An 11,353-nucleotide genomic window follows, 5' to 3' on the forward strand; every position below is an offset into this window, starting at 1 on the left:
AACTACAGCTCGTTAACTGTATGCATGACACATAGGTTCAACTGCAGTTCACCCAGGTTTAGGCCAGAGATAGATTTCCTGGGTGTTTTGGTTTTTTGTTGTTGCTTTGTGTGTTTATTTCTTCCAAATTTGTGACATTTTGTGACATTTTGCCACTACCTAAAAATGACATTTTGTGACATTTTGCCACTACCTAAAATGTCACAGGTGTAAGGGTCTATGAAATATATTGAAGGTAAGTTCTTACTAAACACAATGTTGGGGGCGCTTGGGTGGCTCAGTCAGTTGACCTTTAACCCACTTAACCACCCAGGCGCCCCAGGATACTAGGATTAAAAAGTAAATTTGGGGGGCGCCTGGGTGGCTCAGTGGGTTAAGCCTCTGCCTTCAGCTCAGTCATGATGTCAGGGTCCTGGGATCAAGCCCCACATCAGGTTCTCTGCTCAGCAGGGAGCCTGCTTCCCCCTCTCTCTGCCTGCCTCACTGCCTACTTGTGATCTCTCTGTCAGGTAAATAAAATCTTTGAAAAAAATAAATAAATAAAAAGTAAATTTTGATTGGACATAATGTTATAATAAAATATCCCTAAAAGTGAATGCTTTCTGAGCAAATCTCCAGATTTCTGCTGTGATTCACGTATTGTTGGCCCTGTACCTCCCATGAAAATTAATGGTTGGTTTTACTCCCCACTTCTGTTCCAGCAATACGCTCCGCTGCTGGCTGTGTTCAGCTCCCAAGGCCAGTCAGAGCTCATACTCCTCCAGAAGGTTCAAGAATATTGTTATGACAACATCCATTTCATGAAAGCTTTTCAGAAGATCGTGGTTCTCTTTTATAAAGGTATCTATCCATGTTGCTCTACCACTGCGTTTCCATGGTTTTTGTTTGCTTTTTTTGGTTTGGTTTTTTGTTTCTGTTTTCGTGTGTGTGTATGTGTGTGTGTGTTTCCATGTTTTACTGAAGCTCTTCAAAGCCCAGCGCAGAGGTTGAGGCAGAGGGGGACGTTGGGGTTCATGCTAATTTTTGCAAATTTCAGTGAGGTAGCCATCTTTTGTGAAGAAAGTGCTAATGCCATATATGCATGGTTAGGCCCCTGGGCACACTGCCAGAAGACTGGTGATAAACCGGTTATTATTTTTGGTGGGGAGGAATGGTGAAAAAGACTAATAACACAAAGTAATTAGGTCTGCTTTTGAATTGTAAGGATTAGGTCTAATAACAGTGCTACCAAAGGTTGCCTGTAGTATGTTCAGACCTTCCCCGGTGCTATAATAGCTGACAAAATTACTGAAATAATTAGCTTTTTACTTTGTATTTTAATTATTTGGCCCAACCATTCTCCTGTTTTTTAAGGAAGTGACTATTTTTAGAGTTTTCACTTTACTGTCTTTTCATTGTGTTTGTAAGGATTAGGTTGTCATGACAACTGGCACAGCCTTTAATAAATGAATGCTTTTTAACTGATCTATCTCAACACCTGTAGTATATAAAAAATGATCCTGAACTATTTTTTGGTCTGAGTTCATGTAGTTTTATGGGGGGAAAAGGAGAACTGAAGAAATGATACATTTTGACCATTATAAAATGCTTGTTAGAAGGTACTACAATCTTAAATGGCAACTTAATTTAAAAAAAAAAAAGTATAAATTAACATCAACCAAATGTTTCTTTTCTTTTTTATGTGTTCTTAAATTTGTCAATATTGAATGATAATTTGGTCATGTGAAGTGTAAGAAATGTTACATTATTGATTAATAGCTAATTTTAAATAGCTATTAACATGTTCAAGCATCTCAGAGTTTTCATTGGCCATCCAGTTTCTTTAGATGCATAGGTCTTGCCCACAGGTGTTTGGGTGATACTTCACTTCTCAGCATTAAGGTTCTTGGCACAACTTTTATATCAGGAGAACATGCTGACTGCCAAGTCCTATTTGAAGCTCAGTAATTGGTGTTTTCCTCTGGCCAGATCAAATGAAGTCCTCTTAGACATGGTCATGAGATACCAATGTCCTAAAACTAGGGCTTAAAGGACACCCAAGGTGACCCATTAGAACCAAACCTGCAGGTCATATTGCCAACCCACCTGTGGTACCCAGTAGCCAAGAAGGAGAAGCCATGTCTGCCCATCCGGTGGCCATTTTGTCAACACCAGCCATAGCTGACTCCATTGTAAACTGGTAGACCTGTGAGACAGGTTTCACATTTGCTTTGTGAGTGGCCAGTATTTTCCTCTACAGAAAAGCAAACTGTTTATAAACTAGTAGCCCAAGCACACAATTTACTTTGTTGTCACGTAATAGCTAACCCAACTAAACAGTGTCTCTTACCAAATCTTTTTGTAACTGAGACATACTTATTCGAGCCTTATCTGCAGGAGCATCTCATTTTATCATTGGACTTACTTCATTCACATGCACATACACACACAACTTTTTGTCAGTAATGGCGTGTATTAAAATCCTTTTTCCGTTTCCCAGTTTAACCATTAATGTCGACATCCATCCCCATTGTGCTCCTTACAACAACTACTGACAACAAAACCGGTTGCTTTGAGTTATTTCCTATTCTTCAGCCCCAAATGCTAAAGAACAGTGACCTGAAATTATAAAATAACCGGATGTGGGTACCAAGAAGTAAAAAGCAGCAGCATTAGGTCTTCCTTAGGCCATTGATTAACTAGGTAGTCAGTTTTTAAACAACAGTCGGTACAGTCTGTAGAAAGTATGAGCAGACCCGAGGGAACATAGGAAGGTGTCAGCATCAATTTTATCCTGGCTTAGTTATTGTTGTAAATGAAATTAGGAAACTGTAAAATGGAAACTGAAAATACATCACTGAGAAGTGAAAACTAAATGCTGTTTTTTAGGTAATTTCATAATTTCCCACAAAATTATACATATAGTCTGTTTTTCTGAATGAAATAATTACTTTTTTTTTTCCTCTCGGAAAGATGGAATCCACAAGGAATGATTTTCCATCCTACTATTAAGAGTTACCATGTTTACCTTCTTACTTTTTTTGGATAGTATTTTTTCTTTGACTTAATTTTATATGACAAACACCTGTGTACCAGGAGATGTACTTCCTCCCCACTCCCACAAGGACTTAGATGGTCTTTTTTTTTTTTTTTCCAAGATTTTATTTCTTTATTTGAAAGAGAGAGAGAGAGTACAAGCAGGGGAAGTAGCAGGGAGAGCGAGAAGCAGGCTCCCTGCAGGGAGCCCAATCTGGGGCTCAATCACAGGACCCTGGGATCATGACCTGAGCCAAAGGCAGACACTTAACTGACTGAGCCACCCAGGTGCCCCGGATTTGGATGTTCTTATGCTATAATTTATCTGCCTAGAAAGGCTTTATGAACAGTTTGTATGTATTAACACACTCTCTTTCCAGTGCTACTGCGTGTATGAATCACCTTGTTAAAACACAGATTCCGTGGGGATTCTAGTTCCAAAGCTCCAGGGTTGGGCCCATAAATTTGCATTTTAACAGATTTCCAGATGATGCCAAGATTCTTGGTCAGGACAGTGGGCTAAAGGGTTATTGAATGCCAGAAATGACAAATCCTGTGCACTGTAGTAACCTATTCCAAGATTATACTTACAATTAATTCCATGTACACATACACATTTAACAAATATCAAATAGTATCTAGTTTGTTTCTGTAGTGAGTGATATGGATTCCTTTTATTTATTGTAAGGAACATTCTGCTTCAAAGCAGGTTTTTAAAATGTAATAGAAATAATGTGTCCCTTTTCATTTAATCTCTCTCTGTTATGTACACACACACCTTCCCTGTATTTCTAGAACTTGAGGATAACAGAAACAAGACTATGATGCCCCATGTCTCCTTGACAAACCTTATTTTAAATGAATGCCATTTTTGAAAGATTTTATTTTAAACATGTGAATAGTAAGGGAATAAAAGTGAATAAACTGTGAGTAATAGTGCTTTTCAGGACTGAAGGAAAAAAAGTGGTGATTGGTCATTGAGTCAAGATTCACTTTCTATATTAAAATCTAGATTTTTATATTACTATGCAATAAGAAAAATAGTAAGTCCATCGCTGATTTTCAGACATCACATTAGTCACTTCTTTTTTTTTTTTTTTATAATTATTTGTTTATTTGACAGACAGAGACTACAAGTAGGCAGAGAGGCAGGCAGAGAGAGGGGGGAAGCAGGCTCCCCACCGAGCAGAGAGCCTGATACGGGTCTCAATCCCAGGACCCTGGGATCATGACCTGAGCCGGGAGGCAGAGGCTTAACCAACTGAGCCACCCAGGCACCCCCACATTAGTCACTTCTTAAAATAATTTCTCTTCCTTTCTTCCTAAAGCTAAGTACCAGTCTCAGCATGTACATCGGAAAAATAGAAGAGTCTCTTCTCGAGCACCGTCGGTACTTCTGTCATAGATTGTATTGTTTGCAGATAGTTCTTAGGTTGAGTTCTGTCCTTCATGCATATTTTTCTGAAAGAAACTTTCTTTTCTCATCCTAAAAAAACTTGAGTGGCCCTTTCACCATGTGTTCTCAGCATTCTTAAGGTAAATTATTTTTGACTTGTGTCTCTATGTGATACCCCTAAAATAACGAGTCTCCTAAGTTCTAAGTGATGTGGTTTTGGGTTTTTCTTAAATATATATATATATATATTTTTTTTTAAAGATTTTATTTATTTATTTGACAGAGAGAGATCACAAGCAGGCAGAGAGGCAGGTAGAGAGAGAGGAGGAAGCAGGCTCCCTGCTGAGCAGAGAGCCCGATGCGGGGCTCGATCCCAGGACCCTGAGATCATGACCTGAGCCGAAGGCAGCGGCTTAACCCACTGAGCCACCCAGGTGCCCCTTAAATATATTTTTTAAAGATTTTATTTACATATTTATTTTAGAGAGAGGCTGCACACACATACAAGTGCGTGAGTTGGGGGAGGGCAGATGCAGAGGGAATCTTAGGCTAACTCCGTGTTGAGCAGGGAGACTGATACAGGGCTTGATCCCATAACCCTGATCTCATGATCTGAGCCAAAACCAAGAGTGGAACACTAACCAGCTGAGGCCCCAGGTGCCCTGCAAGTGATGCGGATTTTAACTTAAATATCTAAATAATGTTCCCTCCTGCTTTGCCATTCTTAAACCACTTAAACCACTAGTATATTTTTTTTCTTTGATTCTCATGAAAACCCAACATTTAAATTTTAACTCTACAAATTGAGAAATAGGTAGTTTTTCTCATCAAATTGATGAAATTGTCCGTCAGACTTTATCAAATGCATAGTAGATGGCAGGCCTCCCATTAAATGCTGGAAATGAGATGATGAATAAAATAGTTCCTGACCTCCTAAATTTCAGAGTATAGAAGAAAACCGAGAATTATAGTCACCATTTCATTTCTAAAATAAGACTTACACAGTGGATGATGAAAAGCGATGGGATGTTGGAGGAAGGACCTACAGTATTCGGCTAGATAGAATGGAGAAAAATATTTTGTAATCTGAGGGAATTCTGCACGCACTTGCAGAGTGTTTTTTCTTACTGTATTTTTACTGATGTTCTGTATTCCTAGCAAGGCATTTCTTGGAGGTCCCATCAAATACCGTTGTTCAATGTTGATAAACTTGTCTCCCCAGTTTTCCTTAGTGGGGGAGAAAAAGTTCTCTATCCCTCAGAAAGTTCTTTCCTCTTTAAATTACACTTTTCACTAAACAGAAGTTGAGTTTCTTCTTCAATTCAATGTTTGGCTTTGCCTCCGAAGTTGTCCTGTGTAGTTTGTTTCCTTATGGTTTATTTCCTGGTTGTAGAAATTTGGTCTTGTGGCAAGTATTCATTACTAAAGTAGGCTCTTCTGAGAACTCACCTTTGCGGTTTGTCTCATTTTCTGTGGACAGGGCATCTGATTAGTTTTACCTAATGATTTGGTGTCTGTGGCTGACCAGTGATGTAGTAGTTGCATGGCCTCTTTCAGCCTCTGTGGGGCAATAAAACACATGAATGAGCTCTCAATCTTCAGAAGAAAGACCCGAGGCAAAGAGGCACCTTCACCTGCAGTCTAATTCAGCTTTCCACCATGAGCATTGTATCTTGCACAGCTCATTAAAGTGAGGAGGTAAAATAGTATGCGTGTTTGTGACATTTTAAATTCCATTAAATTATAATAGCTCTATAGTACTTGCATATAATTTATAATGGAAAAATATATGTTGGGTGTACGTGCTCAAAATTATCTTACTGATAGAGAACATGACCAAAACAGTTTGGAAATTAAGTGCTTTAAATCACAAGCATCTTGGTTGGGGTGCCTGGGTGGCTCACTTGGTTAAGTGACTGCCTTCGGCTCAGGTCATGATCCCAGGGTCCTGGGGTCGAGCCCCACATCAGACTCCCTGCTCAACGAGAGAGTCTGCTTCTCCCTCTCCCTCTTGTGCTCCCCCTTGTCCTCTCTCTCAAATAAATGAATAAATAGCATCTTATAAAAAATGAATCACAAGTATCTAAAAATGTTACAAAGACAAATTATATAAAAGGACTTCTTTAAAATCCATGTTTGAGCCAGTAAGTGTTCTTGAAAAATCTGTGCAGAGCGGTCTTAGACAAGAACAAGTCACTTCCTCGGCTGTGAAGTGTGTGCTCCTCATCTCTACAAACACTGGGCTTTGATGGCAAGTGGCAGGAAAGTTCTTTCACGGCTCTGAGTGGAGAGTGGGAGCTGGAAATGGAAGCTAAAGACTAGACGCTAAGAGTAATTCTATAGGACTCCTGATTATAATTTTTATACCCAGTTCTTAGGAATGAGTAAATCCAGACTTCCTTTTTCCTTTGCAAAATGTAATGTATTTAATGATGAAAATAAAGGAAACAAACATGATATTTTCTAAAACCAATCATGGGCATTTTTAGTCAATTCAGTCTCTTCCACTGAATCTAAGCCAGTTATTAACTTTAAAAAAAAACTTCAGGTTTTGGTTATGAAAACAGTGATGATTTCAATGAAAACAGTATCAAATTATTTTTCTCATTTTTGTAAGTTAAAATTCTATTTTAACTGCAAAAACAGCATTAGTGTGATTTTTCAGCATTTATAATGGATTGGGCAGGCATTGGGTACAATAATAAATTCTTTTTATCTGCTTCCCATCTCATTTCTCACTCTGAAATCCCAAAAGAATATCCCTTGGAACATTGGCAAATATGTAGACAATTATTTTCCTGTTCCCCCTCCTATTCTTAACATTAAGTAGTCTAAATTAATTGTATCTTGAGGGTTTCATGAGACATCTGTGGAATTTAGAATTTAAGGTTATGAGTAGTTAATAGATAATGCTTTTTGTTAGAATCCTGTAAGAAGTCTACCTAATGTCTCTTGTTTTCCACTTAATGGAGTACAAGGAAAATATTACTCTTGTGGTTTAGGATATTATGTTATAGGAAATTCATGACATAGTGATAGAATAAATGTAGAATTTTGAGTAATGTGTGTATTGGTCCTGTGATACATCCAGATAGCTCATCTTCACATTTAATTGTTGAAAGCATTATTACATTCTACTTAGGTGTTTTTATTTGCCTTTTTTTTTCTCCTAAGAGAGTAAATCCCCTTAAAAGACCAGTCATTTGAGGTTGCTGCTTAATCAAGATGTGTTTGAAGTTGGCAGAACACAGAGTGTTCTGAATTGCTGGAATTGCTGATTCATTTGCAAAATTACAGAATAACCCACTTCCTACCAGCACATTAGTGCTGGGAAAGATTTCCAAGTCCCAGTAGTGACTCACAGATAAGCTTGCAATGTATCAGGCCTGATGAGATGTATATCGTCATCATCGTCACTAAGGTATTTGCTAAGCAAACTCCTAAGACTCAGCACCATGCTATATGGAAATGAGCTTGGTTCATGTCTTCTTGATAAATTTCAGATATGAATTTCTTTCATAGCAGGGCTTTTAATATTTAAAATGATTGCTTTCTGTTAACTTATAAGACCTAAAGTTGCTTTAAAACATGACATTTACATAGTAACTTTGAAATCTTTGATTTGAAATTGCAGCTGACGTACTGAGTGAAGAAGCAATATTGAAATGGTACAAAGAGGCACACGTTGCCAAAGGCAAAAGTGTTTTTCTTGACCAGATGAAGAAATTCGTTGAGTGGTTACAGAACGCAGAGGAAGGTATGATTCCATTTAACAACTTTGGTGGCCATTTAGCAAATATTTTCTCACTCTAATTTAAGGTATTCACCTCTTCCACAGACTTCTTTTGCTTTCCTAAAACTCAAGTGTTTAGGGTGTTTTCCATATCAAACATCTTGCCTGCAAACTTAGCCTTCCTTTCTGAAATCAAAGCAATGAAATGTTCTATGTGGTTTTTAAAAAGAAAGAAAGAAAGAAAGAAAGCCAGCCTGTTAAATTATCCACTCTAATGGGGAACAAAGGAATAAATCATCAGCCGTTGAAAGGAAAAGATAATTTTTGGCTTAATTACATTTTATGGGATTATATAGATACTAGTCTAGAATTTAAAATTGGAGCACTAGGTGGAAGAATAATGGATGAGAGCACTAGGTGGAAGAATAATGGATGAGAGTGAATCCCACTGAGCATGAGAAGTTTATTTTAGGTCACCCAGAAGAGTAAAAGTAATTATAGTCTCTAATAGTATTTATGAGGAAGCTGCATTTTTAGAAAGGCAAAGTTCATTGAAAAGCGAAAAGGAGCCGAAGTTTCCTACTGTCCTCGCATATGACTGTCTTCTCTAGTAAATGCATGGCACAAAAATGTCTTTGGGGAGTTGGGGTGGGGTAGCATATTAGAAACTCTTTCATGACTTTATTTAAAGGAGCCTCTGGGGGCAACTGGCTGGCTCAGTCAGCAGAGCACGCAGCTCAGGGTCATAAGTTAGAGTCCCACATTGGGCATAGAATTTACTTAATAAAATTTTTTTTTAAAAATTTACTTAATAAAATTACTTAATAAAATTAAAAAAAAAATTTTTTAAAATGGAGGCCTGCATGGCTTAGTCCGTTAAGCCTCTTGACTCGTGGTTTTGGCTCAGGTCATGATCTCATGGGTTGTGAGACCAAACCCCTGCATCAGGCTCCACGCTCACTGGGGAGTCTGCTTGATGATTCTCTCCCTCCCCCGCCACCCACTGGTACACACACACACACCCTCTCTCTCTCTCTCTCTCTCTCTCAAAATAAATAAATCTTTTAAACAAAATTTTAAAGGAATCTCTGAATAAAATCCCCGACTTTCTCTTCTCTCCCTAGAATCCGAATCGGAAGGTGAAGAAAATTAAATGGCACATGAAGCACAATACCTAGGCTACCACACAACACTTTTACTGGGAATGCTGAACCATTTGAGAAGAGAAACTTGGCTTCTGTTTTCACAAAGAAGAAGAAAAAAAAAAAATAGGATAGGCTTCCCTTGTGCAGAGGGGGGGAAATGGTTTTCGTTTTTGTTTTGTTTTTAAATGGAGCCCTGAGGCATCAGCTATTATTCTTGGGACTCTACCTCTCACTCACTATATGCTAACTTAAAGCCATTCAACAAGGAGTCAAGTAGGTATCTGAAATTAAATACTCAACAGACTCCTACTCTTTTTTAGCTGTATTTTTCAGGTACTGTGTGGTGAACGCCCCACTGGTGTCTATAACAGGGCCACTTTGGTAGTTGTGTATCTGCTTGTGTATGTGATTTGACAAACCAGTTTTTTAAAATAAATGGCTTTTTAAAAATCTGGGCTTATATTCTCAGAGCTTTTATTTCTTCAGTGCACCTGACTTCTTAAGCAAATGACCTCTCATTGTTATGCTTTTTTTCTCCACCCAACATTGTGAATGGTTACATTTCTTGTCATCTATAGGAACAGCCCTGTTTCTTCTACCATCATGAGTGGCGCATTTCACTTGTCTTCATACTGAAATAGAAATTGAACCAAAATTCATGCATATTAGCACTAACACCATGAGTTGATAGTATTAATAATTATTAGGTATGTAAATGTATAGTTCCACACTTCTCATGTTTTTCTCAGCGCTCTTTCTTCCCTGTTGGGAGGAGAGCTAATTGATGTACATACGTAAATAGATCTTTGTTTATATTTCTAACTAGGTGAGTTTAGTCTTTAAATTATCTTGTCCTCAGTAGTAACAGTGAAGCATCTTCCTGTTCATGAAAGTTCATAGTTTTATTACACAGCTCTTTCTTAACTCTTGAAAAACTTAAGGCCTGTACCTGTTGCTGTCAGGGCAATGGTTATCTCCAAGACAAACATTTTTTTCCTAAGTAAGAGTTGATATAAGAAGGATGCATGGCAAACAACATCAGCAAGTTAACTACATGAAGAACTTTATGTTGTCACGTCATCATGCTGAATCAAAAGACAGCTTTCTGGTTACCTGTTTGTCCTCAAGAAGAAAAGGAGATCTTTTCCCTATGACTTAACCACATACCTAAATCTGTAACATGATGATTCCTCCTGTATTTTAAACACTCAGTCTTTGATGAATTCCTTTCTTCCCATTAGAGCACTGTCAGGTTCTCTACCCCATAGTTCCTTTTGAAAAATCATCTGTATGTGAGAATGTCATTTTCATTACACTGGAAACAGTAAGCACAGAATAACTAAGCCAGGCATAAAGAGCTTTACACCACCTTGGAGTGATTAGAGTACCCCTGAATGGACATCTGTTCAATTTTTCTTGAAATTCTGCTGAGCAATGCCCCCTCTTCCAGACTAGATTTCCTTTCTGGTCTTGCTGTTCACAATTGCCTTTCTATTTTATAAAAGAAAATATTAATTTGTCTCCTGTTATGGAGATGGAAACCACCTGGTACTAAACAAAGGGACCATTCTAGAATGTGTTGTTCTTCTAGAATAGTCCTGTGAGGGAAAAGCAGGAACCTGAAGGGAGAGGAATCTGATACCTTCTAGGCCATCGGTTCATGACAGGCCTCTGTTATCTACCTACCCTTTCTCCTAGATAAAAATTAGAATTATGAAGTGGTAGTCGCATCCTAGAGTTCATGCTAATGTGTTTAATTGAATGGAAAATGAAAAATTTTAGTTGGAACATAAATTTGGCCATCTAATTTGATAAGTGCTGACTGCCAATTACGAAAAGTGGCATATTTCAGAAATGTATTAAGTATGTATTTGATATTTGACAAAAATAGACTTATTAAAGGTAAAATTTTGAATATTGCAATTTGTAATAAAAACTTTGTCAATTTTTATGTCTTACTTTATATACATCATGTTTAATTTTATACATCAATGAGTAAGAGAATTTCCCCTTCATTTTAGGAGATCACGAATTAAAAAGTGTGTTAGAGGATATTTGACTTTG

The 11,353-nt window shown here is 37.7% G+C and overlaps 1 protein-coding gene across 1 annotated transcript in view; it reads left to right on the forward strand.

The window, feature by feature from the left end:
- Positions 1-10,838, forward strand: part of LOC111147353 (basic leucine zipper and W2 domains 2) — a 61,113-nt gene extending 50,275 nt beyond the window's left edge. The window contains exons 10-12 of the mRNA XM_022503355.1: positions 702-840; positions 8,046-8,168; positions 9,269-10,838. Coding sequence (XP_022359063.1) covers positions 702-840; positions 8,046-8,168; positions 9,269-9,297 — 291 coding nt within the window. The 3' untranslated portion in view covers positions 9,298-10,838. The remainder of the gene's footprint in view (positions 1-701; positions 841-8,045; positions 8,169-9,268) is intronic.
- The last annotated feature ends 515 nt before the right edge of the window (positions 10,839-11,353 follow it).

The sequence above is a fragment of the Enhydra lutris genome, unplaced genomic scaffold (genome assembly GCF_002288905.1).
Source record: "Enhydra lutris kenyoni isolate GAN:26980312 unplaced genomic scaffold, ASM228890v2 scaffoldscaffold16, whole genome shotgun sequence".
Lineage (NCBI taxonomy): Eukaryota > Metazoa > Chordata > Mammalia > Carnivora > Mustelidae > Enhydra > Enhydra lutris.